At 34.3% G+C, this 27,503-nt stretch overlaps 3 protein-coding genes across 5 annotated transcripts in view; 1 reads left to right on the top strand and 2 right to left on the bottom strand.

Moving 5' to 3' along the window:
• Positions 1 to 1,071: 1,071 nt before the first annotated feature.
• LOC109603790 (exosome RNA helicase MTR4) lies at positions 1,072 to 8,008 on the top strand. Of its 2 annotated transcripts, none has more exons than XM_049967828.1 (11): positions 1,072 to 1,515; positions 1,592 to 1,696; positions 1,750 to 1,992; positions 3,485 to 3,659; positions 3,718 to 4,032; positions 4,469 to 4,715; positions 4,928 to 5,670; positions 5,731 to 5,925; positions 5,984 to 6,225; positions 6,281 to 6,680; positions 6,743 to 8,008. In XM_049967828.1, the coding sequence occupies exons 1-11, from the start codon at positions 1,418 to 1,420 to the stop codon at positions 7,061 to 7,063; spliced, it is 3,084 nt and encodes a 1,027-aa protein (XP_049823785.1). In that variant the 5' UTR covers positions 1,072 to 1,417; the 3' UTR covers positions 7,064 to 8,008. The 2 variants fall into 2 exon arrangements, with proteins under 2 accessions (XP_049823785.1, XP_019875847.2); XM_020020288.2 differs by having other exon boundaries at positions 1,589 to 1,696.
• A 5,442-nt stretch (positions 8,009 to 13,450) lies between these two features.
• Positions 13,451 to 27,503, bottom strand: part of LOC109603788 (uncharacterized) — a 46,412-nt gene continuing 32,359 nt past the window's right edge. Inside the window, exons 2-10 of one of the 2 annotated variants that reach the window (XM_020020285.2) lie at positions 24,677 to 24,688; positions 19,886 to 20,222; positions 17,542 to 17,826; positions 16,841 to 17,038; positions 16,214 to 16,494; positions 15,591 to 15,775; positions 15,069 to 15,264; positions 14,801 to 15,013; positions 13,451 to 14,745 (exon numbers count right to left, since the gene is read on the bottom strand). In XM_020020285.2, the coding sequence (XP_019875844.2) occupies positions 14,342 to 14,745; positions 14,801 to 15,013; positions 15,069 to 15,264; positions 15,591 to 15,775; positions 16,214 to 16,494; positions 16,841 to 17,038; positions 17,542 to 17,826; positions 19,886 to 20,222; positions 24,677 to 24,688 (2,111 nt within the window). In that variant the 3' untranslated portion in view covers positions 13,451 to 14,341. The remainder of the gene's footprint in view (positions 14,746 to 14,800; positions 15,014 to 15,068; positions 15,265 to 15,590; positions 15,776 to 16,213; positions 16,495 to 16,840; positions 17,039 to 17,541; positions 17,827 to 19,885; positions 20,223 to 24,676; positions 24,689 to 27,503) is intronic. The other variant, XM_049967402.1, reaches the window with a different exon arrangement.
• Positions 26,527 to 27,486, bottom strand: LOC126265565 (natterin-1-like). The gene is made up of 2 exons (XM_049967403.1): positions 27,338 to 27,486; positions 26,527 to 27,126 (listed from the first exon to the last, which is right to left on the bottom strand). The coding sequence occupies exons 1-2, from the start codon at positions 27,345 to 27,347 to the stop codon at positions 26,690 to 26,692; spliced, it is 447 nt and encodes a 148-aa protein (XP_049823360.1). The 5' UTR covers positions 27,348 to 27,486; the 3' UTR covers positions 26,527 to 26,689.

Genomic DNA, 27,503 nt, shown 5'->3' with positions numbered 1-27,503 from the left:
CTGTTTCGCTGGGACACGCCGCTCGAACGAATCTCATGTATAAAAGCCAATGCTAACACATCTATATACCATTTTGTTTAATATTGAAAGTATTTTGATAAAATCTTTATCCATTAATACATTGTATTTCAATTTAGACACAACGTTTGAAGAAATTACAAATTTAGTTTAGAATTATTCGTGATTGTTCAAGTAATTTACATACCGAGGTCAGATTTTGATTTAAAAATAGAATCAAACTTTAAAAACGTGATTTAACTTTAATAAAGACAAGAAAATCTGATTGAAACAAAGTGTTTCACTGACAAATATGCGTTAAGTTATTTAGAAAAATGAAACTAGTCAAATATTATGAATTTGAGTATCTATTTATACTGACATAACAAATTGGTAAATTAAAAAATTAATATTAAGTTACACTAATATATTTAATTTAATAAATAGTTTTTGATATTTGTAATTAAATTGAGCTAAAGTTTAAGTTCCAGCAATGTTGCTAATTAAAGAATACAAGTTGAAACATTTAAATACATTAATTATAATTTAAATTGCATGCAACATTTTGACTTACAATAATCGCTTTATTAATTATAAACATAATAAATAATAAAATCAGTTTTTATCAAATGCACATTAATAAGTTATCAAATATAATTTATTTATATTTCTTTTTAACCACATAGATATGTTAACAACAACAAGCTGTAGCTTGTTCTTCATTTGTGAAGTGTAATGAAGAGATGTGGCTCTAAATTCAAAGAATTTTTGATACACTGAAATGTTTCAGCACCATTCATATGTGTAACGTAGTTACAGAATATTTTGAACCCAACTAACCACATCCAATCCCATTCATTCCATTATTAAAACCCCAATTTTTTAGTGCCGGGTTTTAAAAAAATATTTCAACCACAAAGCCTCATTTAATCGGCCAGGTAATCCGGCCCACGAAAACCGATTCGATCATTAGAATTTTTATACCTGGACCCGCGAGACGAAACCGACTCTCGGGGCCAGAAACATCCGTTAAGAAGTTTAAAATTCCTAAACCGGCTTTTGTTGCTATGCCCCTTTGTCTTCGGCAAGGTCAAGCGCCAGCAACAAGTCCGTGTTCGGCTCGAAACGTTCCGATTTTCAAGGCAACGGTCGGTTTAAGCGCGCGTCCAAGCCTCCCCGATGGTTTTTCGTTTGTTCGACGGCATTTTTCCGGATAATTTTGGCTGAAACTGCACGAAAATGGTCGTATAAAAGTGGGCGTCGTTCAATTTTCGCGCGCGCAATTTTGTCGGCGTTTCCGATGACAGTCGAGAACCGTTTCCTCTTTTATCTTACGCGAGTCGAGTGAGCGGGCTGTGGCGCGTGTGATGTAGGCACCGTGAAATCGACGAAAAAACCGAAAGAATCAACATTAGACGAGATGGCGGAGTCGATAGACGATCTGTTCGATTGTTTCGAGGAGGCACCGCAGCAATCCGGATCGGCCGACGCCCCCGATCGCGACAATTCCCCGGACAGGTACGTATAACCCCCGAACCTAACCTCAAAAACACACGTTAACGCATTTACGCCATTTTCGCGCTTTTTCTAGCAGCCATGAAACGGCGAAACGTAGCACCAAGCGTGCCCACGATGACGACATCGAGGTGGCGGCTAAACTGTTCAAGGAAGATCCCCTGGTCGACTTCAACGACATCAAGTAAGACAGCGGCCCTTGAGAAACGACTCCAATTTAATGACCCCCGGTGTTAGTTTTGCAGAGTTCAAAAACAGGATATTGGTCCACACCATAGACACGCAGGAGTCCTGCACGCACGAGGTGGCTTGTCCACCAGGTCAACCATATGTTCCCTTGCAGCCCCTCAGGGGTGATCCGGCTAAGACATATCCGTTCACGTTGGATCCCTTTCAGAAGGAGTCCATCTTATGTGTGGACAACAATCAGTCTGTGCTGGTTTCGGCCCATACATCTGCTGGCAAAACAGTTATTGCTGAGTAAGTAAATGCTTGAGTTTTGTTTATGGTAATTATTCATCCTATATGGCTTTGTTTATGAATTTTTCCAAAACACATGAGGATGTTTTAGTCTGGAAAGGATTCAATACAGAATTTGCAGTTGAGAGAAAAAATATCAAGTAGATTTTTGCTTGACTTTTTATGGGTTATAAAAAAGTGGCATGACTATTTTATTTGCTGTAATCTCAAATGAAGTCATAATGTTTTGTTTATAGGTTTTGGTCACATAATTATAATTAGAAATATCTAATTAGATTGCTAAATGTGAATTATGTAAATGTATGCGAAAATTTATTTTCTAAACAAAGTAAATCAGGAATGTTTTGACTCAATATTTAATATAAACAAAATGAAAACTCATTTTTATCTTCTCTATGTAGTCATATCAATATTATTTATTGTGCTTCTTTGAATCTTTTATCATTTGTTTTGTTTTTTATATAATCATGTTCAAGTAATTTTAAATATTACAGGTGTGTTTCCATATTTTTAATAATCTTTAACATTTTGATTTATTACTTTTTGACATTAACAAAATACCTATTAATTTTATGTTTATTCACTGTGAATGTGAGCACATAAAATTGTACAATAAAAGTAGAATTTCTTTTTTTTTCTAAATAAGGCAGATCAATAATATTCTTAATGGTAATAAGAATAATATTTGAGCTTTTAATTATTAGTGACCTGCCAATAATTTTGATGTGGGTCTATATTCACATATATCAATAATGGTTAAAAATCTACTATAGTACAATTTAACCAAAAATTACCCATTTCCCCTAATCCTTTATGGTCTTTGCCCAAGTTCAAATAACTTGAAAGACTTTTGGTAACTTGATATTTCGAATGTCAAAAAACAATCCAATCTTGTCATTAACACAAGTTAAAGCCAACCTGGAGGAAATGGGTCTTTCTGAAATTAGTTCAAGGACTGAAAATCCAATTTTTCTTTCTTCTGGTTATGTTAAACATCAACATTAAATCATTCTGGCAGTTCAATTATGTTTTGGGGACGCTTCCATTCTTCTGGCGTAGATCTTTTAAACTGATTTATGTGCAGGGATATATTAAACAACAATCTTCTTCTGTATATTGAAAAAATGAAGCTCACATTTATTGCCAATGAATTTTTAATAAAATTAATCACATCACATTATAATTTTGACAATACGCCAGTAAATACCAGGAAAATAAACAGGTGATAAGAAAGTGTAATATAATAAATTTTTATTGATGAGTAATTTTTCTTATTATCCATTTCATCTTATGTATACATGCTCATGTATTTTGTAACACATCTAAATGTTCATTATTATTCATTCTCGAATATTCATAACAAAAAATGCATATTTTGCATTATCTGTTTTATTTCCAACCTACAATCTACACACATGTTGTTAGTCATGTTTGTTATATGTTATGTGTGGCATTCGTGATGCAGCAAACTATAGCGGCAAATTATTTACAGATATGCCGTAGCAACGTCGTTAAAAAACAAACAGCGGGTAATATACACCACCCCCATTAAAGCCCTTTCCAACCAGAAGTACAGGGAATTCCTGGAGGAATTCAAAGACGTCGGCTTGGTGACCGGCGACGTAACCATCAACCCCAGCGCTTCGTGTCTCATTATGACCACCGAGGTTGGCACCGTCCCCAAAAAAACATATTTACGGAAATAACATTCAAGTAACGTTTCAGATCTTGCGAAACATGTTGTACAGAGGGTCGGAAATAATGCGTGAGGTTGGTTGGGTGATCTTCGACGAGATACACTACATGCGCGACAAGGAGCGCGGCGTCGTGTGGGAGGAGACACTCATTTTGTTACCGCACAACGTGCACTTCGTGTTCCTGTCGGCCACGATTCCTAACGCGCGACAATTCGTCGAGTGGGTGGCCCACCTTCATCAGCAACCCTGTCATGTCGTCTATACAGACTACAGACCGACGCCGCTCCAGCATTTCATCTATCCGGCCGGCGGCAACGGCATCCACATGGTGGTGGACGAAACTGTGAGTATTTGGGTCGGTTTTGAGGGGATAACTTTGGGTCTACGTTCTCGGTGAACAGTTAATTGTATTTGGTTTTTCAATAATGGAATTTTCTCAACCCACCACGTTCAATGTACTTGTCTATTTAATTAACATCTCTTTGGTAATTTTGGAATATTAATTTAAATGTAGCATATTTATTTATTTTTTTGAACGTTTCTGGAATTTGAGCATACTCTAAGTACTGAATGAATAATTAATACATTTGTTTTGAGTAATGAAGTAAATGAAATCGTCTTCCTGCAATTATTGTTAAACTAACAAGATTTTCTGCAGATTATTTCATCTGAAAGCAACACACGTGCACTAATTAATCAAAAATTAATCATCATTTTTAAAAAACTATGTTTAAATTTTTATATTTTGAACACATTTTAATAAACGATGTTTTTATCAGGGGACGTTTAAAGATGACAGTTACAATGCCGCGATGTCAGTCTTACAGAACGTAGGTGATGCCGCAAAAGGAGATCAAAGAGGACGCAGAGGCGGCATCGCCAACAAAGATCCAACACAGACTGACATATTCAAAGTAGTTAAAATGATTATGGAACGTAATTTCGCTCCTGTCATCGTCTTCAGTTTTAGTAAAAAGGACTGCGAACTGTACGCCACTCAAATGACAAAGTTGGACTTTAATACAGGTGAGTTGCCAAATGTTTGATGTGCTGGGCTTCCTACAAGTACCAAGTAAACCGTGTTGGTGGTTCATTTGGTGTGATTGGGAAGCAGATTAAATTATCTGTGATGCAATAGTGGCAGTACCATCATTACTGTTTCTAAAGAAACGCAGATAACAATATTTCACTCTACAATTGTTGTTATTCGAAAACTAAATACGAATTTCCCTCATTAGCTGCTGAAAAACAATTGGTGGACGAGGTCTTCAACAACGCGATGGACGTGCTGTCAGACGACGACAGGCGGTTACCCCAAGTAGAAAATCTTTTACCTCTTTTGAGACGAGGCATTGGCATCCATCACGGCGGTCTGTTGCCAATTTTAAAAGAAACAATCGAAATCTTGTTCGGCGAGGGTCTGATCAAAGCCTTGTTCGCCACCGAAACCTTCGCCATGGGTCTAAACATGCCGGCCAGGACGGTGTTGTTCACGGGCATTAAAAAGTTTGACGGATCGGAATACCGGTGGGTCACTTCCGGTGAGTACATTCAAATGTCCGGTAGGGCCGGGAGGAGAGGTCTCGACGACAAGGGTATTGTCATATTGATGGTGGACGAGAAAGTACCACCAGCCGTTGGCAGGAACATAGTCAAAGGTCTGCCTGATCCCATTAATTCCGCCTTTCACCTAACCTACAACATGGTCTTGAATTTGTTGCGAGTGGAGGAGATAAACCCAGAGTACATGTTGGAACGATCGTTTTACCAGTTCCAGAACCAGACCGCCATCCCCGGATACTACGAGGACTACGCGAAGAAGTTGAAGGAGTACAATGAGTTTGAAATCGAAAGAGAATCGGAAGTTAAGTCGTACTATGAGATTAGACAAGAATTGCATAAGTTAGGCGAAGTGTTCAGATCATACATAACGAAACCTGAGTACCTAATTTCATTCTTACAACCAGGTCGAATGATTAAGGTAATTAACCGTGATTAATTAATTAATAAGATTAGTTGATTAATTAGATTTTTTTTACAGATCAAAACCAATGAAGCTGAATACGATTGGGGAGCCGTGGTGAACTTCAAGAAAGTACAAGATTTTACTTCAAAGAAGGGAGAAAGGAATAACAAAGTCAAGGCGGTTACCAGAGTAGTCGTTGACATCCTCTTGCATGTAATTTCAGACTCCGACAAAAAAGATGCCATACCAAAACCGTGTTCAGATAATGAGGTAATAATACTGGATGATGTTCATTTGCTGTGACTTACTAACTTTCATTTTTTAACAGAGGGGGGAAGTAGAAGTTGTAAGTGTGGACTCCACCTTCATCACGCACATCTCGTCCGTGAGGGTGTTCTCCCCGAACGACTTGCGGTCGAAAGACAGCAGAAAAGGCATGTACAAGGCGATAAAGGAGGTGAAAAAGCGGTTTCCGGAGGGACCGCCGCTGTTACATCCGGTCAAAGACATGAAAATTCAGGAGCCGGAATTCGAAGACACCATGAACAAAATCGAGCGACTGGAGAAGAAGTACGTTACCACAAGGGGTCCAAGTAATTTTATCTAAACCACTAATTCGTTATAGGATGTTTGACCACCCGCTGCACAAAACTGACGTGCTGGAGAGTGAGTACCCGAAGTACGAGAAAAAAGTCGTCGCCTGCGAAGAACTGGCGGTCGCCAGGAAGCTGTTGCAAGACGCCAAATCGGTTTTGCAATTGGAGGAGTTACGGTGCAGGAAGCGCGTCCTCAGACGGATGGGATACTGCACGAACACGGACGTTATACAACTAAAGGGTCGCGTCGCCTGCGAATTGAGCAGCGCGGACGAACTGCTGATCACCGAGATGATCTTCAACGGTGTATTCGGCAATCTGAATGCGGCGCAAGCCTGCGCCTTGCTCAGCACCTTCGTATGCGACGAGAGGAACAACGAGGCGCCGAAATTGGTGGAGGAATTAAGCGGGCCCCTGAGACAAATGCAGGTAATTAAATCGTTATACAATTACATAAGTAATTTGTGACTGACTATGTTTTTTGTTTTAAGGATTTGGCCCGGAGGATAGCGAAGATCAGCACGGAAAGTCGTCTCCCACTCGACGAGGACACTTACGTGGAACGATTCAAGCCCTTCCTGATGGACGTGGTGTATGCCTGGTGCAACGGATCTCCGTTCAGCGAACTGTGTGCGATGACCGAAATTTTTGAGGGTAGCATCGTGCGTTGTATGCGACGTCTGGAGGAGTTGCTCAGACAGATGGTGCAGGCGTCGAAGACGATCGGCAACACAGATCTGGAAGATAAGTTCAATTCGGCCATTAAACTGATTAAGAGAGATATTGTTTTCTCGTCCAGTTTGTATTTGTAATTTTTTTTCGATACGTATACAGTTTTTGTTTACATTTATTTTATTGTGTTTACCACTCACTATTGAATTTTAAGCTTAATCTTTTTTATATGAATATTGTTGGAATTGATTGGTGAGGTGGTTTAATCATGAAAAGACCATAAATGCGTTTTGCATCTGTTCATCATTATTTTTCATTATTTTTAATTTTTCAGTCTAGTCTAAATATTACATATATTTTTGTTCTAATATATTTTTTAACCTGACTTAAATTTTCTAATATATTGAATTAACAGAAAAAATGTTCTAAAAATGGTTTTATGTTTTAGACATGAAAACTTCTGTAAAAGTTATTTTGAATTATTTTATTTACATTGTATATATAATTACCAGCTAAAGCACAATTTAATTTATATATACACCCACAATTAATACTAGTAGTTACTTTAGTAGTTACACAAATGTCCATATTAATTAAACTGAAGGTGCTTATTTTTATTTATTTTTAACAGTTCAAGAATTAAGTTTTTGATAATTAATAAATCTGAATTTAATTATATTAAATAATTTATTATATTAGTTAATATAATTAAGTTTATATTTATTCTAAGTTATAATTTACTTTCATTTTGACCTGGAATTACTATTATGTGAATTTAATAGAAATGTTTAGATTTGATGTTTCAAAATATTTTATTCACAGATAAACTTCGTTTAAATTCATTTTATGAATAAACATGCTTATATTTATTTTATTATCAGTTCATATATTAAATTTGGACAATAAGTCTAAATTTATGTTTTGCTCTTTTGTTCAAATTCTAATTTACTTTTTTTAACCTGGTTTTACTATTACATGAATTTAATAGAATAATATTTAGAAAATTGTTTGTCTTGCACATGAACACTTCACTAAAAGTTGTTGTATTGAATTATTTTATTCTGTGAATTTACACTGGTGTCCACTTTTATTTTTTATTACCAGTTCATATATTAAATTCCATTAATCAATAAATGCAAAATTAATTATATTAAATAATTTTTAATATTTTGCATCTATTTCTAATTTACTTTTGTTTTGATTTGAAGTTAGTAATATGATAAATTAGCAAAAGAAATGTTCAAATATTTAGATATATTCTAATTTATTTTTGTTGTGACCTGATTATATGATTTTATAGAAGTGTTTAGGTATTTGCATTGTCTTGCACATGAAAACTTTACCAAAAATTATTTTGAACTATTTCAATCACATTGAAATTACGATGTAAATTTTTAGTTAAAGCTTAATTTAAATTTATTTTATATAAATTCAGAGTATTTATTATGATCATATAAATATTCCAATATTAATTTGTTAAAATGATGCTGTATAAAATGCTTATATTTATTTTTTCTGACCACTTCAAATATTTAATTTATACAATTTATAAATCTAAATTTAATGATTTTTTATAAATTACATATATTCATAAGTTATTTTTGTTTTAACTAGAACTGAATATTGAGTGAATAACGAAAACTTCACAATTTTATTCATGTTTTATATATAATTAAAACAAAAGTAAAATTTTTATTAGTATTTTGTATTTCTTGTAGTTCAACAGTTGATTTACAAAAACTACCCAATTATACACAATTTTGGTATATTTATCAGGCCCATTATATTTATTAATGGCAAATTTTATTTTTGTTTCATGGATTTTTATATTAAAAATGATATTTTGGAATCGCAGAAATATTAGATGTACCTTTATATTAATTGATTTAATTATCTTTACACAATTCTTATAATTTGTATATATTGTCTGAAAGAAATATTCTAAATACATTTAATTAATTTTTATTTTAATTTAACAGCCATAATTTCTTCAAAATGCATTTGTTTAAGCTATGTTTAATGACTGCCAGACAGATTAAAACAGGTAGAGTGCATTGTACCTTTTAAACGCGTCAAAGCACCTAGTCCATCAATTGCCAATAATTTTCATACTTTCTTAGTTTTACGATCACAATTTGTACCTGTTTTCAGTCAATAGTTCCCAATTTCCCAGAAACCGGACCCCCATCAACCCCTCCCACCATCCAGTACCATTAGTGATAAGTATTGTTAACATCACTGTCCGAAAATCAGTTGCAGTGTTAAGCTTGTGATGGACGCACAAGGTGAACCCCCAGTAGTGCATCTTGTGCTTCCAAGATGATACATGTAAAATTTAATGTAAGGTTGTTTTTACAGTAAATGATTTTTTTTAAAACTTTCGGTCTTTTTCATCCGGCGGGGGAATGTTCCGTCTCTACTGCAATATTCATCTAGTAGTACGGAATCATTCTCGCGCCCGGTGCGAAAGATGCACAAAGTACCCCAGGTAAGTTTCCGTTCTTTTTTCTTTTGCAGACGATCGACGTTGACCATTATTTTTGGCGCCCTTTTCGTCGGCCACGTGGTTCGCAGTCCTCGGTGTTTCGGCGATGTTGCGGATCGTGCGCCGTTCGGATCTCCTCGCTTTCCTCTCTTTGGTGATCTAGCCGTGTGAGTGTTTTTAGAATCAGGCGGCTACATTACCAAGTTAGGACGGTTGGGAACGACGTCGACGTTGAGGACGGATTGTGGTTCCTGTTTGTTTATCGCTGCCCTTGTGAAGGAACTATTGGTGTGATTTGTAGCATTTGAATCATATCACAGCCATTAGTTACTTCATATGGGCAGCAACAATCGACGGTTGATGTTTAGTTTTTTCTTATGTTAGTACTTCACCTTTCATTCTTTCTTCGGGTGCTCGTTCTTAGTCGCATGGTATTAATTTTGTGACTAGATCGAACATTCGCACGTAGAATGATTGATCCGACTCAATTTACTCTGTGTTTTGGTTAATCATTGTTTTTATGTTGCAGTATCAGATATTGGAGAACCTGCATCTGGTTCGTTGTTGATGTGGTTTTAATGATCATTTTAGTCATAAAGCTATGTCAGCAATTAACTATGTGCGGGCAAATTCAACAGTTCCATATGTATGTAGTAACTTATTTTATTATATAATTTTTTAATTTAGTATGATATAACATATAGAATACATTATGTAACTATATTAAATATTTAATAAATATATTGGTTAAAATAAAACCTAGCTAGCATTTTTATTTAAATATTTATAATTTAAAGTATATATAAGTATATAATAAATACACTGGTAAGTATAAATACATGTAATATAGTTACGTATATTTATTAATAGAAATATACTACAATTTGTAGTACATAAAATAGATTTTTTTATATTTATATAAATTTCTTATGTAAAATATTCAGCCCAGTTTTTATTATTAATAATAAACTAAGTACTACTAATATTTAAATTAAATATTAATTAAATTCCAAATAATCCTGGAGAAGTTATTTTATACAAAATTTCAGAATTCAAAAGGTTATCAGGTAATTTTCCTTTAAAATTGCTATTTATTTTAATAAAACCCAACATCCCAGTTTCGGAGCTTGCCGCCAAGGTTTCTTTTAATTGATTTAAAGCCATCAGTGGGATATTTTTCAAAAATTGGCACAAAGAAATTGCCATTTGTGCATACAATTTATTTTTGCAATGCAGGTCAGAAATTTGCATGGCCCCCGTTCCAGGTATAATTTTCATTGTAACCGTCTGAGCAAATTTGCCGCCAACAATGCTTTGTGGTACTATTCAAGTACCATTTCTCGGAAAACATCTGTCCTTTTGTTGCCTTAACTTTAATAACTAAGCGGTTGGCAGGGCTGAACATGCAGCATAATTGTTTACGATGTATTTATTAAAATTAACTTGATATTATGTGCATGTGGTTAGTACTAATGGGCTAGTATAAATGTATTTTCACATGATGAATATATATTGAGCAGAAACAGTAATTTTTCGAAGGAGGCATCATAATTGTAGATCCTGTAGTGGGAAATATTTTTGGAAATTTAATAGATTTATAATAAAACTTCCTTCGATTAGATTAAGACTGGAAATCTTTTTGTTGTCTTAAACGAAGTGACTCGTCGGAATGAAAATGAAACAGCACGATTGTTTTAGTCGTATTTATTAAAATTAACTTGACATTATCTTCACGTAATTAGTACTAATGGACTAGTACAAATGTATTTACACATAATGAATTCATATTGAGCAGAAACAGTAATTTTTCGAAGAAGATACCTGAACAATACAATAAATTATATAACTAAATTAAATAACAATATTAAAACTAACACAAGACGTGTATCGAAATCATGAAGGCAAATATCACAAAACAGACAAAATGAAATGTACAGCTGAGAATGGTGTTGATGCAAGAGTTAAAGCAGAATGAGATTGATACTTTAATAAATAATTTTACATTCACTTTGGGACACGTTACTGAAAAGATCCAACTTAGTAGTAGGGCAATTATTTACATGAACATGTTGCCATTGGATCCCGTACACGGACTTTTTACATTTATATTAGTTTTATACAGTGTTTAAACATTTTGGATCAGTTGCACCAGAATAATAAAGGCAAGAAATGTTTCAGATAATTGTTATTATGTAATTTTTCTGATGAATCTGATCTGGTTTCACATACACAACACTCAGTACGAATTAATATTGGTCCTATTAATTACTAGAAATAGCACTCGTTAAATCACTATCCACGATGTGGGGGCGTTATTGGAGGTAGATGGTGACCGCATCTTGGGAAGTTTGGAGGCACTGGCGGCAAATCGGATTGTGTACCCACATGAATGATCAGATTCATTCCTATGACTATGTGGAAGAGGAAGTGACAGTGGAATAACCAATATCCTGAAAAATTATTCAATTAGTGGCTGAACAAATATAGTTCTCGGCAACGTTTTACCTGGATTGTCGGCTCTGAATCTAAGAATTACATATCCATTATTTGGTACAGCTATGGTATCCTTCGAAGGTGGCAATTGGAAGTGTCTGTGCAAAAGACCTCTTCTGTCTAAGTCCAATGCGTGCTTCAAATTAATTTTCTTCACATTTTGATCGGGGGATCGTCCAATACCAATAACGTTGTACGAGTAACCGTGCAAATGGAACGGGTGGCTAAGATTCGGCGATTGAACTACACAAATTAATTCCATGAGCTTCAATATAAAATTATCAATAAATCATTTACCTTCATCTACCAGTACAACTTCAACAATAGCATTCAGTGGTATGTCCACCATGTGGGTGCATTTACAATCAGCTCCACAGTTTTCAGGTCTATTATCTCCATTACAGAATTGTTCTGGAGGTATATCTTTAACTTGGGATAATGGAGGAGCGGGAGGAGATACATACGATATCTCATCAATCAAACTAAGAACATGATCGCCACCAACCGCAGCTAAAATACGTTATGCGCACATAAATAAACGTTTAGGAAAATAATTTAATTCATGCCATAGAATTGTACAAATAATTTGGCTAGCATTCACCAATTTTGCAAAATTCTATTCACATTGTTATATTATTTGCACGAGCCCATTAATAATTACCTAAAAAGTTGTTATAGGTATTGGGTTTGAAAAGATCCTGCGGTTTATAGAACAAGAAACGGAACGGCAAGAATATTTTAACGTCCGGTCTTTCTTGCAATAAGGCTTGGTCAACTTTTTTCGCATTTCTTAACTGACTTACGCAAATTGCGTCTCTTCTTGGCTTATTACAAATTGCATCCAGTGGGTTTAAGACCTACGTATAAAATTGAATTAACGTCCATTTTTATAACATGAGTACTGTACAAACAGAAAGAAGTAGGAAAGATGTTTGGAAATTTAATTGGAGGTTTCTAAGAAAATAATGTCTTCGGTTAGACTAAGATTTGGAAAAGGGGAAATAGGCACTTTTTACTTACCTTATATATCAGTTACTTTTATAATAGCTAGAAATCACTTTACTAAATAATTAGAAGTGTATTTACTAATATAATAAAGTGCATTTTAATTGAAAACATTATTTTCCTTCAACCTAAGCTTTGTACAATACTGTAACCATTTATTTTTACATTTTTCTTTTCCATTCAACGAGTTTTAAAATATACAGCTAACTACAGCAAATCTGCAGTCTTTTAAATGTATTTACAAGTATGTAAAATATTAGTTCAGTAGCTGAATTTTCTTGTACACAAGCTTGACACTAGAAATTTTCTAAAAATATAATACCTACCATTTATTTCTATATACACTTTACATATACGTTACCTGTTCTGTTTGCTTTTATTTACATAAAGCTCTAATTGTAATTTTGCATATATACACAAGTGTAAATAAAAATATATTTACAATTTTTTAAATGCATTATTAATGCCCTATATTATAATAAATGTGTTTGCCCCGAGTTATATTGACTTATTCTACCAATAAAATAAAATCCAGCACCATAAATATATACACAAAACATTTTTATTTTATATATAATACATACATTTTCATTAAAGATAACAGTAACTGTAGTTATTAGAGACTGTTGAAGACTAGTACAATCTGAAATAACCAACTATTAATCCAAACATTAATGGTAACACCTTCGTATCCAAATAGTACATAAAATATAACATCTGTACAAAATACACTCGATATTGGAATCTATATTAAATAATACTAAAAGAAAAGGATTTACAAAAACTAAATAGGGTAGGAAAAAATACTGATTGAATTTTATAAAATATATAACATATCTGAAAACTGCAATAACTACAGAAAATCTAGAATAGAAAATTTAAATAAAAATAAACTGCAGTTACCAGATACGTTGCTTATGTACAATAGCCTTTCATATTGGCGTCAGCACCAATTGGTAACTTTAAAATATTAAAAAAGTTAATAGGAAGAGGAGGTAGGAGATACTTACCTTAAATAATTATGGCGATTACATACCATTATAGATAAATAATATAAATTACAATTATTTGTAGTAAATCGAATTGTGATTTTTCGTAAAAAATGGCAAGATCGAAAAATTAAATTTCTGATAATCTTATATAAATTTGGTAAAGGTAACTTAAGTTAGGTGTCTTTGAAGTTGTAGTTTATTTCCGGTCCAATCTACAGAGAAATTAAAACTTTCTTTCATCAAATCTAAATCTGTTGAGCTGCGTGACTTTTACAAAGTGCTTGTAAAAATATGACTAGAGTGAACGGAAAATGTTGTGTTAAACAAGGAACGGTTTGCAAGGAGAGACGGCAATTTTGAAGAGTAATACTGAACATGATTTAGCATAATCTCTGTACCTTAAACCTCTACAAACACCCAAAAGACACCACAAGTCATCAACCTTAATCCTTCGGATACTGATTATCAATGTCCAGCGATATTTCGGGCCTGTGGTTACCGCATGTTGGGAAACCTGGCGGTACTGGTGGCACATCAGCAGGAGTGCCGACCTGCAGCACCAGATTCATACCGATTACGATGTGGAACAAGAAGTGACAGTGGAAGAGCCAGAAGCCGGGATTGTCAGCTCTGAACCTCAGCACAACGTAACCGTTGTTTGGTACGGCAATGGTATCTTTGCCGGGAGGCAAATTGTACTGTCTGTGCAAGAGACCCTGTCTGTCCAAGTCGAGGGCGTGTTTCAAGTTGATTTTCTTCACGTTTCTGTCGGGCGATCTGCCGATACCTATTACATTGAAGGCGTAACCGTGCAAGTGGAAGGGGTGACTTAAGTTTGGTTGTTGGACTGGAAAATTATTAAGTTTAGTGCTGCTGATTGTGGTGCACACTTTATAGCTTACCTTCATCTACTAGTACTACTTCTACTATGGCATTAAGAGGAATATCGACTTTGTGGGTGCACATGCAGTTATCACCACAGTTAGCCGGTCTGTTATCTCCGTTACAAAACTGTTCTGGATCAATATCATCGTATTGTGAGAGTAATGGAGAAGGTGCGGATACGTATGAGATTTCGTCGATTAAACTAATTACGTGGTCACCATTTGGTGCGACTAAAATCAAACCATTCAATAATTTCGATTCAAGAGTGGTCATTGTGTAATTTACCCAAGTGTCTGTTGTAGGTGTTGGGCCTGAATAGATCTTCAGGAGTGTAAAGGTGGAATCTGAAGGGCAAGAAGATCTTAAGATCGGGTTTCTGTTGCAGGATTCCTTCGTCGATGTGCCTGGCGTTCTTCAATTGATTGACACAGATTGCGTCGGTTCTTTGCTCATTACATCTTGCATCCAATGGGTTCAATACCTATTGGGGAGTTTTATACAATATTAACAAGTATATACAGTGGCTGCACACCCCCATTCTGCATATGGAAAAATGTAATTTACTTTACAGTGTTCTGTTTGTATAATAAAGCCTGATTTGTACAATCCTGCACCATATACAATTTTGAATCTAGTTCTAACATTTATACACTGTATTTAAGTATATACACTCCACCCCACCTCAATTTTCATTTATTTTTTATACCTAGCCATCTAAACTATACTCAAAACTCATTTATATACACAGTCATTCCCTGATCACACCTTCAGTAACACCATCTCAAATAATTACAAGCGTCTACTTACAACTCCTTGTGGAATACCGAAGTCGTAGGTTGGAGGAGGAGAGGAGGGTTGGTATGGGCCTCTAGCATAACGCAAGATGGCCAATTGTTGGACTCTTCTGATACCGCACTCTCCCAACCCACGAAGTTGGATCCAGTACGCTCCTGGGTTTTGGTCTGCGTTTATCACGAAGTCATACCTTTCACCTGTTCAAAAAATGTTTTATAACAAAAGATATCAATATATTCATAGAGAAATAAATTAATTTTTCATGTAACTTTCATTTCAACGAAAAAACGCCGTTTCCTATTCAAAAGTGAACCCATTTTACCATATCGTTTTCCATAATTGGCATTGGAGTCACGTATCTGGTAATCGTCGAGCAATTCAAACTGCGCTGTAGAAATTCTTGCTTTTTATATAAAACGAGTCAGCAGTGTGTCTTTAAAGTGTTGTTTGTTACAAATAAATTTCCTAATATTTTGCTACGTGACGGACATCCAAACGGTCACAAATTTTTATTCAGTCTCCGTTTGGCCGGAGTAACGTTTAGAAGATGTTTAACATCGGTTGCTACGTGACCTGCTACCGCAACAATCTTTATTGTATCTACACAAAATGCCGAAATACGAAACCAGACTCACCAGAGAACGAAATTATGGTGTTGACTTTTACAGGATGCACGGGCTCTCCGTCGGTGGCGATCAAAGTTAGGTCGTGTCCCTGTATGGTCAGCTGAGCCGGACACACAGAAGCGAAGGAGTTGATGATACGGAATCGGTAGCGGTTGCCTGGGGTCATGGTGAACACTTCCAATGGGGTGTTGGTCATGAAACCGGTGTTGGGGTCTCTGAACTGGCCTTTGCCGTTGATCAGCAAGCTCTCGGGATCCTGGCCGGTGTTTACGGCCAATCTTCCTGGGAATCTAAGGAGGAGGGGTTTATGAACACCGTTTAAAATATCTATGACTTATACAAGCACAATATATGGACAATTAATTATAATCCTTTTGTGACTTTGACCCACATATTTGATTGCAACTTTTTTAAAGAAATACAATAAAGCCATGCATTTAGCATTTTATCATTATAATTATGAATACAATATAGTCACGTTCTTTGATGTACCATTTTTACTATTGTTTAAAACATTTGGTAATAAAAAGTGATGAAAGAATGTGTTTTACTACAATTACACCTTATTTGATACGATGAGGTTCTCAATTAATTAACTAACGAATAACCTTGATTTGATCTTTTTGTTTAAGTTACCTTTCGGCAGCATCTTCGTGCATCCAATCGGAAAGCAGCATAACGTGTGTGGTCAGATCGTAGTCGTACAAGTTGCTGTTGGGGTCTTTGGAAGGTGGTTGACGGATGACGATGCTGCCATACAAACCGTCCATCTTTTGCAGACCGGTGTGGGCATGCCAAAAGTGCGTTCCGGCGTTACCGGCTACCCACTGGTACCTAATCAACAATAACGTTAATGTTAATAAAAGAATTAAATGTGAAGTGAAATTTTGTAGAAGGGTACTATTTTATTTGAACTGTGTTAGAAAGTGTGAATCGGATACTTATGATAAAGTATAATGACACTTTTGTGGTTTTTAAACGGATACATCAATAGATTGTAGCAATTAATCTAGATCAACATGTGCAGGCTATGGTCGTGTGATAATTTAATTTTTACAATAATTATTAATAATTCTACGATTTAATTCTCGTTCAACTTTCTCTCCATTTATATAACGTAAAGGATTTTTGTTAAGCAAGTAATTCAGAATATCGGAGAGTAATTAAAGGCACGTATGTTAATAATTTACATAGTCTATGAACATACCGCTACACCTAAATGGTAACAAACTATGCGAAGTACTATAGCCACTAGATTGTGTGTGCAACGAAAGGAAATTGTAAATTAGCAAAACGGAAAAATTCCCATTTTCCTGAACATTCTTTTCATCGATTACCTGAAGGTGTTTCCTTGTTGGATGGGACATTGTGTAACGAATGGCACACCATCGTAATATTGGGTTCCACGTTGCCAGATTCCGTGCCAATGGATGGTCACCTCCATGCCTTCCATGTGATTTTCGACGTCCACCACGACCTTGTCACCTTCGCAGACTTGGATGCTTGGGCCGGGCAACATACGATTGGCTGTCAGGATTCCTCTTTCGACACCATCGGCCAAGACGCATTGACAGTTGGACCACACGGTGTTTGTGGCGTTTGGTGTGCACACTTGACAAGCTCTGGAAAAAATACAAATTAATCTTTGCGTAAGGTAAAGTCTAAAAGTCAAAATTGGACTATCACAGTTTCAGTAGAAACCAGGGTTTTCCTTGTGGGTCTGGGGTAAAACAAACCCCATTCCCCTAACCATCTTCTCACTTTCCTTAAACGAATTTTAGCAAATCCCTTTCCTCCATGTTGACTTTATTTTCAGTTGACGATAAGATTTTCAAACCCAATGATACGAAACGATTGAGTTATTAAGCTGTAAACTCTTTGTCATCTGTTTCCATCTTTCCCTTGGTCTTGATAACATAGAATTCTAATTTTTCTTTCAGATTCACTTCGACCAAAGATTAAATAGTAAGCAATTTTTAAAGAATAAAATTAGATTGATCAGTTGTATAGCAAACACAAGAATAACAGTACTGACATCTAATTCAAGTAGTACTGCCATTATTATAGTCAGTATTATGTGTGTTTACTGACCTGACCCAAGAGAAATCCGTAGCAAAATAATTAAGTGTGAATGCCTACGTTTTATCTTCCGTTTATTCAAGAATTTAACTAATTAGTAATTTGGCTAATGGCTACATGACTTTTAACAACAATTAACCGAAAAATTTATTCATCTGAACCGCCCATTGACAAGTTTAAAGCGCGGTTCCTCCACTGATTTGTAAACGATGAAGATTACAAGTTTGTCACGCCTATTGTGCCGAATTTAAATGTATAATGAAGCCGAAAACGTTGTTTAATGGATGCTTTTATTGGTGGAAACGTTTGGTGATTTTCGTATTCCTTAAGCGTATCTATGTGTGTGACCAGAAATGAGCAATTGGAGTCTTTAAACATTTTTTAATTTGCTATGTTATCAATGATATTAAAATTGGTTGTACCTTGAAGTATGCGTGTTATAATTCAGTAAACTAGTTCATTTTAATTATTATGGGATTTTAAGAAACGCTAATAATATCTATTTAAATTGACAAGAAAACTAATACAAGGATTTATGTCGCCACTGTCACCTATTTTCGACATTATTATTTAACATTGAACAATTTTTTATAATTAAGTATTATTAAAAATTGCAATACTTATTAATACCACTATTATTTATGTGGATCAGTTAAAATACCTATGGGAAAAACTCCATTTCTGAGATTATGGCCATAAATAATGTCTATTTAAATATCCTTTCTAATTTCATGTTTAAATAGCAAATTAATCTTTTAAATTACGTTAAATTCTTTTGCACAAAACAATATTCGTTATTAAATGACTAAACCTATTGTACTGTTTTAATTGAATCCTTAGAAAACACATTGCAAATAAGTTCTAAAGAACCAGTTGTATTCAAATGAAGTATGGTACTGTTTAGATAAATATCTGAAGAAAGGTCTGTAGAAATCATTACAAAATTCCAAACGACAAAATGTCACAATCAATAAAACAGTGATTGTAAAGCAAATTTGGTACACTTATTGCAATGCACCACCTACAATGGTTAAAAAAGGATAACAGATCCTCATTAAGGTTTATATAACATATATTAAATTAAACTTGTAATAAAACAAATAAAAAGCCTTGTATACACTTAAACATTACAAAATAATACTTCTCACATGGGCCGGTGTTTTACAAAAGTTAAATTGTAGGCATCTTGGCGAAATACCACAATTAGACGTAATTAATAATTAGCTTGTAACGGCTCTTTTATGTTGGGTAAATAGAAATTAACATTGCTCACCGCGTTAGACATGTGTCTGAAACGTTTTGCGTGTTACTCTCGAAACATTACATGTGATTGCACAGAAAATGCAACATTATCACCAGCTTCTGTTAAACCGGAAGCCCCGAATTTTGCAACACGACGTGTATTTTGCGTAACCCACGAAGACCCACCGTAATTTTCACCGTCCCCGTTTCACTTTCTTTCGGAATTCAAATCGTCATTAGAGATTAGCTGGAGGAAAGTTTGATAAATCTTCGTGTCGTACCCGAATACATATCATTAAACATCGGACACAATGGAACTGAGGCACATCTGGCCGACGGCCTAACGTAACCGAAACTTACGCTCCCAGCACGGTGTAGTATTCGAGGGTGAAGTGGTAGTAGCAGATCCTCGGCGGTTCGCCCTCCTTGCAGGCCCTGGCGCACTCCTCGGGCGTGGACAGGTTGGGGTTCCTCCTCAGTTCGGCGGTGGCCGACGTCCTGTAGTCCAGATGCTTGAAATGGTAGTCGCTGAGGCCGCTTCCCCGGTTGCCTCCCCTCAACTTCGACGGGCCGCCGCCGCTCAAGGAGGGGTGTGTCTGCAGCACACCGTGTTGGGAGGAGAAGAAGTCGGAGGTGTCCAGACCCGGGTTGAGGGAGTCCTGTTGCCACCATGACGCCGACGTTTGTTGGTCGGAGACTAAAACAACGACAACAACGTTACTTTGGTGTCGCAGCTTCCACAGAAGAGAAAGACGAAAGGATACGATGTATTAATCTACCATGGTTATGTATTATTTTGTTTTGGGTTGAACGTTCCCGTTTCCACGTACCGCTGCGCCTAATTAAAGCAACTATACAATTACACGTGATCATTGCATTATAGGCCGATTTTTGTGAAACATTTTGCTCGTGTTGGCTTTCGATTAAAACATAATACGTTTAAATAATATCAACCTGATCGGTTTCTCTATCTGAATTACATGACACACCGATTTGAGTGGCGGTTTCACGACGACCGCAAAACGAAAATCAACTTTCAACAGTTTCTTCTAAAATTCTCATAACGTCTAAGTTGTATAAGATGCACAAAAAATCGATCACTTTCCAATAAATCATGTACCATTTGATCTGGAATTGGCCAACACAGGGGGGGACACCGGTAATTTTATAATACACTTAATCGCTTTCTATTAAATCAAATTAAATCATTTGTACGTTCCATGTGAAATTTTTTTTAACGCCACGAGGGACAAATATTTAAATGCCCACTGGAGCATTAAATGAAACAATTATAATTAAATTCGTTTTTTTCTGGTCGTAAATGTCCGATAAACCTTTTTTGTCTACTCGAGGCGATAATGAAAAAAATAAACATTAATAGAGTGAAAGGTGAAATTTATCAGACCTTTTCTTATATTTAATCACCAATATTAAGTAGATTAGGAGTTTTTTTCAGTGCATATTAATTTTGGTTTTCTGTCATTGAATGTGCCAAGGGAAAACTGTCAGAAAAAATGAGCCATAAAATTAATAAACATAAAAACAACAATCACTTTTGAAATTATAACTTACAAGGAACATTTTAGGTGCCACTAATTTGCCAAGATTAAATTTAATGGAAGGTGATGAATTTTACCTTTTTTGTACGGTTTGTAATTAGTATAATTTTATGGATCTAATAACATGAGTTTTAATTAATTTTTATATAAAAAATTCAATTCAGTAGAAGAATTTTAAATTACTGTTCTCCGGAGTAAAAATAGTACAAAAGAAAACTAAGCTAGTTATTACTTGATTGACTTGAACGAGATTGAAATCAGATCTGAATTACAAATAATTAGTGTAATTACCCAATGCAAATACGAGCAATATAAGACCGTGTAATACGGCTAATTAATTAAGTTAATACTAAAATTTTTGGTTGAACGCCCTAATTCACTTTCTATAACAACTTATCTTATTTTTGTGTAAGGCAACTTTCATCACCAAGGAAAGTCTACGGTATATGTAAATAGATTTATAACACGCCAACGAATTATTTCTAATTATTAGCCGTGGCCACTGATGCTGACCAAACGCTAAATTAATCTGGGTTATTAATTATGTATTCAGTTTTCGTTTAAACGTTCGATAATTATGATGGTGGAGATGCCCGATTGTCGGAAACTTCACGCCCCATTCATTAACGTCTCGTTCGTTTGTTTGTCCCAATTAATAAATTGCTTTATAATTATTTGAAAAAAAACTGGGGGAGCACGTATCCTGTAGAAAGTATATCATTCTTGATAAAGGTAGAAAAACGTAATAATAATTACAAAAATGAAAATGTAAAAACGAATTAGCAATTGCGAATAGTATCACGCACTTGTTTTGTGTTAATTCTTCCGTAGGAAAACGATTGCACAAACCCGGTTGGGCATTTAAATTTTTACGAAAAACCACACGGGTCACGTTTTTCGTTTGTCTTCGTGACTCTGGCCCCCCTCGTAATTTACAAAGTTAATGGCACTTGCGTAAATGAATGTAATTACTAAAAAAATTGCCAATTTTTAGGTATTAAATTGCTGAAGTTGCGTACATCGGACGATGCAAGCGATCATTAGACCGTTTATCTGTCCTGCGACGGACCCGTTATGGGAACAGCACGAGATTTATGAGACGATGAGATTTTTATGTGATGTTTTGATTATTTTCGACAATGATCAACGCAGCTCTTAACGTAGATCTTTATCTACACGACTGAGTGTTACACCTCTTTAGGTAGTCTATTAGCATAAAAAACCAGCAAGGGAAAATTCGTTGCCTTGTTAACAATAACGAAATGAACAAAATAGACTTGTAGATTTATATTATATTGTGCCTTAATTAATTGTAAACACACACACATATGTTTTTCTGAATTGAGCTGGACATTAATAAGGCAACTTTAAGGATTTTAATTTTTTTAAAGCTTTTTGAATTCCTGTGGAGTTCATCTAAATTTGTATAATTTTATGTCGAATTTTTATATCTATATTATTATATATATTCAATCAATATATTATATATTTATTATATTTATGGAATTTCAATGCCTCAAAATAATATTGACCATTTAAATTTGTTTATGCTCAACAGAAGTAGATAAATTAAAAACAGTTAATTAAAATTATATTTCATGCTATGCAAGAAACTAATGTTATGAGAATTAATAATTATATTTGCTTTTTCGTTTATTTAAAGGTCTAAAACAAAATTCAAAAGTTTACAAAAACTATATCTTCCTTGTATGTGTAGTTAATGTCACTCAGTAGTAAATATTATTAAGAAAGAGACTTTCTAGGTTTCTCCTCGTACTTTAATTACATTGTGATATAATAATTATATTAAAATACATTATATTCCAAAGCTGGAAATGGAAATGTTGTTGTATCTTCCAACGATTAAGAACAACAATTGCTGTTTCTCACGTCCCGAGTCCGAAGGTAAAAACTGCTAAATGAATTTCCTTCACATAAATTAATATTATTGTTGGTGTTTGTCGCAGGAAATTTCAATTTAATATCTTTTTCACTTTAATCGCTAGAGATAATCTGGTCAGGAAGTCAATAAATGTATATTGTTATTTGACATTTATATTATTAACAATTGTTAACGGACAGTGAATGTGAGCATTCACTGTCGGTTATAAGTGGTAATAGTAAATCCAGTTTGCAATGCTTTGTTATTTAATAACTATTTACAAATGCACAGTTCTAAAACTGGTATTAATTATAAATCATTGGGGTTTTCAAATCCGTTCATCTAATGGTAATCAAATTGAATTTGTTTTACCGTTATTTCCTGGCTATTGTTTATAATTCCGTCAGTCAAACAATTTAGATGGAAAATTGCCCCGAAATTAAGTTGTATCTCTGTCATAATTACATTATTTACTGCGGCTTTTTAAATCATGGCATTGTGGAGAAATTTTAAATTAGTTTAATACCCGTCGAGTTAACGCAATATGTCATTAAATTAATCCTTTGTATATGTTAGTAATTTTAAAATATAATTTTTATATTAAATAGGTTTTCCAAAAATTCATTCAGTGTATTAAGCTACTCAATAATAGATGGCGACTATCACATTTAAGTAGTAACGCCTATTTTAATTAACTAACATCAAATTTATGGCTTACATCAATCAAATTTATGTAAATAATCAATTAAAAATATATATAACACCTGTTACATATTAATGCTTATTGATCAACTACTAAAATGATTCATGGACTTGCACACAATTACTTTAAATTAAATTAAAGCAACATTTACTCACCGAGAACAAACATATAAATTTTCATTTCATTTTATGTAATCCTTAAGAAATTTCATTTTGCGCTTATTTATTTTTAATCGGCCACCCGTAATTAGAGTTTTGACGATAATTGGACAGTTACTTTTAATCTAACCGATACGCCAAACGTATCTGGCGAACAGACGTTGAATAGAAATTGCAAGTGTATCGTTTTGAACTGATATAATGCAAGTAATTTTTTCTAGGTGAGTTCAACCAGTTCACTCTTACTGTTGCATAACGTAAGTGTTCTACTAACACAGAAGCGGAGAACAATAACTTGTGAGACAACCTAAGAAAAAAAAAATAATAACCACCAAAATTAATTGAGGTGTGGAGGCTTGCAATTTACTTGTGCAACACCAAAAAAATATTTGTTTAATAATTGTTAGCCGGGTGGGTGGAGGTCTGAGCGTTGGCACTTTTATGGAGTCTAAATTTGTTGCATTCAATTTTTTTTTTTTTTTTTGAAAATTTGATCTGATGAAATAGCCAGTTTTGTGAGTTGGCACATAACCGACTTGGGTGAAAGGTGGAGAATGCAACTTATGTTTTACTTTAAAAATACAAATTCTTCTATTTTCTTCTTAAAAGAAATCCATAGAGAGGTTTAAGTAGTTGGTGAGTACAACACTGCTGCTTAAGTTAATTAAAGTTTTACAATGTTTTAGAAACTAATTACTGGCTTTATGTGTTAAGTTATTGTTAATATATATTTACAAATATATATATTAGTCGAATTAGTGTAAGTAAACTATGTTAAGTACTCTGGCAATTCTACTAGTTGTAGACTTACGAGAGATGTGTCTTAGCAGTCAAAGACTGAAGACCTACCAAAACTAACGCCTGAAAAATAAAAAAGTTAATTAACATACAATCATAAAAATAGTTAGTAATTAAAATTTGCCACATATGGAGTTATAAACCCCAAGTTATTAATTAATTTCTTATTAAGGAAGATGAGTTTATTTTAATGCTTTTGTTTAGTTTGTAATTTAATGTATATTTAGTATGTAATATTGAGCTGTTAATAAAAACACATTTCTGACATTAAATTGTGGTGATTATGTCTTACAATGTAGTAGTTAATGTCGTTCCAACAAGTATGTCCTTTACTAGCCTTTCAACCTTGTGTAAATGATATTATCACACTAATAAAAATAAAAATTATTAGAATTTTTTTTTAATGTGCCAATTAATATTTACTGGATTTGACTTTTTTGGTAATACGCCAATTACTACCGAAGGTTCTCATTCCATTTTTAATTTTCGACACGAGGTTAGATAAGTTTATGCTGGAAACAATAAAAAATGATGCAAAAGATGTCAACGAAGCGCTCGAAACGAAAGTGACACCATAACATAAAACAAGACTGTAAAATCCCACATCTAGTGCAGATTTCTTCGAGCGAGACGCCAACCATAAAATCACAATGATAAACTGGGTCGATTAACCGAAAATCTCAGACAGAACCGCATTTAAAATTAATCCGTTAACGCTTTTCATCCGTTTTGTAGAGGTAAACGGCGCATCCGGACGGTGTGCGAGGGCGGAACACGTTTCCTGCTGCCGCAGGATTTACCGGGGGAGCCGTGCGGGAAAGTTTCGAACGTAATTTTAGATAATTACGGAGGTACATGATTTTTTGCTCATTTTGAAAGTTTACAATACTCAATTCTATTATTTGTTATTAATATAATCCTTCATTATATATTTGTTTAATATGAGTATGTGTGGTTTTATAGCTTCCACTTCAATACAGTTGGTTTTCCAAAATTTATATCAGTGAATTAAGCTACTCATTGATAGAGGGCGCCTGTCAAATTTGAGAAGTAACACTAATTGTTTTGTTGGAGTGTTGGTGATGGACATCATCAATTTCAGTGATATTTAATGAAGATCATTAACAGTAAAAGTTATCTACACCTTTGGATGTTAGTTAAGTTTCAAGTATAATGTTGCATGTCGTTGGCAAAAGGATTTTTTTAAATTACGATACACTTAATATACAACCTTTTTGGGCACAACCACTTTCTTTCGTTAAGTGTTAAATTACCGGACCGATTTATTTGTTTGATAATAGAAACCGCACCTCTACAAGCTGCAGGAATGTGGAGTATGGTGTTTCCTATTTCAATTAAACGTTGTGGAATTGCTTCACATTGTGAAATAAAATTATTAATTAAAAAAAGATCAATGTCAATTAAAAACTCGAAAAAAAAAATAATTAGGTATCACACACCTTTCAATTAATAAAATAAATTGATATAATAATTGTCGGTGCCCAACGTATATTCATAATTTAATAAAATGTTGTGCAATTCAGAAATGTGTGGTGAAAGTTGCGTAATTTTCATACCGTTTTTTCCAAAAATTCTAAACATGAAACTTAGAAATTTGTCGAGAGATTAACGAAGCAGTTTTTTTCTGTAAACAACACAATGTTCATTAAGCAATTCTTATTATTACGCTCTAATAGGTAATTAAATGGCGGGTATTTTTCAGGTGATTTTATATTGTTGCGTGGCCATTCGGGTGTGGTTCGATTTTGAAACTCACTTTTTGTGTTAAATAGTTGTTTTAATTGGTTTTGTGTTTAATATAGACAATGGCGTTTTTTAAATAGAAATAGATTATCAAGGTTTAAAAAGTGAAATGGGGAAAGAATTAATGGTGTAAAAAATGTTGTAACAAAATGCTGCTTTATTAATTTAATTTTTGACACTGAACGCAAAATAAAAGGTACAAATTAAAATAGTACACAACCATATTTAAAGAAAAAACTTGAATTTAAAATAAGAGGTAACAGCCCCATTTCCTCATAGACAACTGGACAGTGTAAACATCTAAACAACCAAAATGTCATACATAACTGTTTTGTATTCTTTGCCATTCCATCCATAATACAATGTTCCAACGTCCTTCTTCACCATTCCCACAACAACATGCCCGTCGTGATAGCATTTTCCGATATACCAGATTTCACCTTTTTCATCTGTTCCACCAACAAAAGCATTTGGAGGAATCTCTTGTCCATAACAACTGACCCATTTCAATTGTGAGTGACACAACATTTCGAATTTTGAAACATTCTGTTCTTTGCCGTCCCAAGTCGCATAACTTCCGGTATCTTTTATGTGTTTTCCGGGATATTGGGCGCCGTTGGAGGAAATTCTGATGATATATACGTCTTTATCGTGGTGCGTGCCATCCACTTTGAAGGCGCCGGGAACAAAGTCGAATGTTTCTACCCAACAACCGATTTGTGAAGATACTACGGGTGCTTTAAGTAAATTGGGAAAAAGCACGATTAGTTTATATATAACCTGAATATTTCTTTTCATTAATAAATCGATTATGAACAAGAAAAATCAACGTATTTTAACAAATATTTGATTTAATGCAACAAATCCCACATCTAGTGGGAAAAAATCAACGTATTTTAACAAATATTTGATTTAATGCAACAAATTAAATAAAATTTATGGACTTACCAGTAGTCATGATCAGAGTGCAAAAACTTGGCCAACTATTATTAATACAACTAATTTATTTTTATATAGGAATGAAATGCACTTCATATCTTGTTTAGACATTTACTAAGAAGATAGTGTGGTTTTACGTCCATATTGATAATATTCAGATTTTCGAAAATATTAA

This window comes from Aethina tumida, chromosome 5, assembly GCF_024364675.1.
Source record: "Aethina tumida isolate Nest 87 chromosome 5, icAetTumi1.1, whole genome shotgun sequence".
Taxonomy (NCBI): Eukaryota; Metazoa; Arthropoda; class Insecta; order Coleoptera; family Nitidulidae; genus Aethina; species Aethina tumida.
This window is presented reverse-complemented; position numbering and strand designations above follow the sequence as displayed.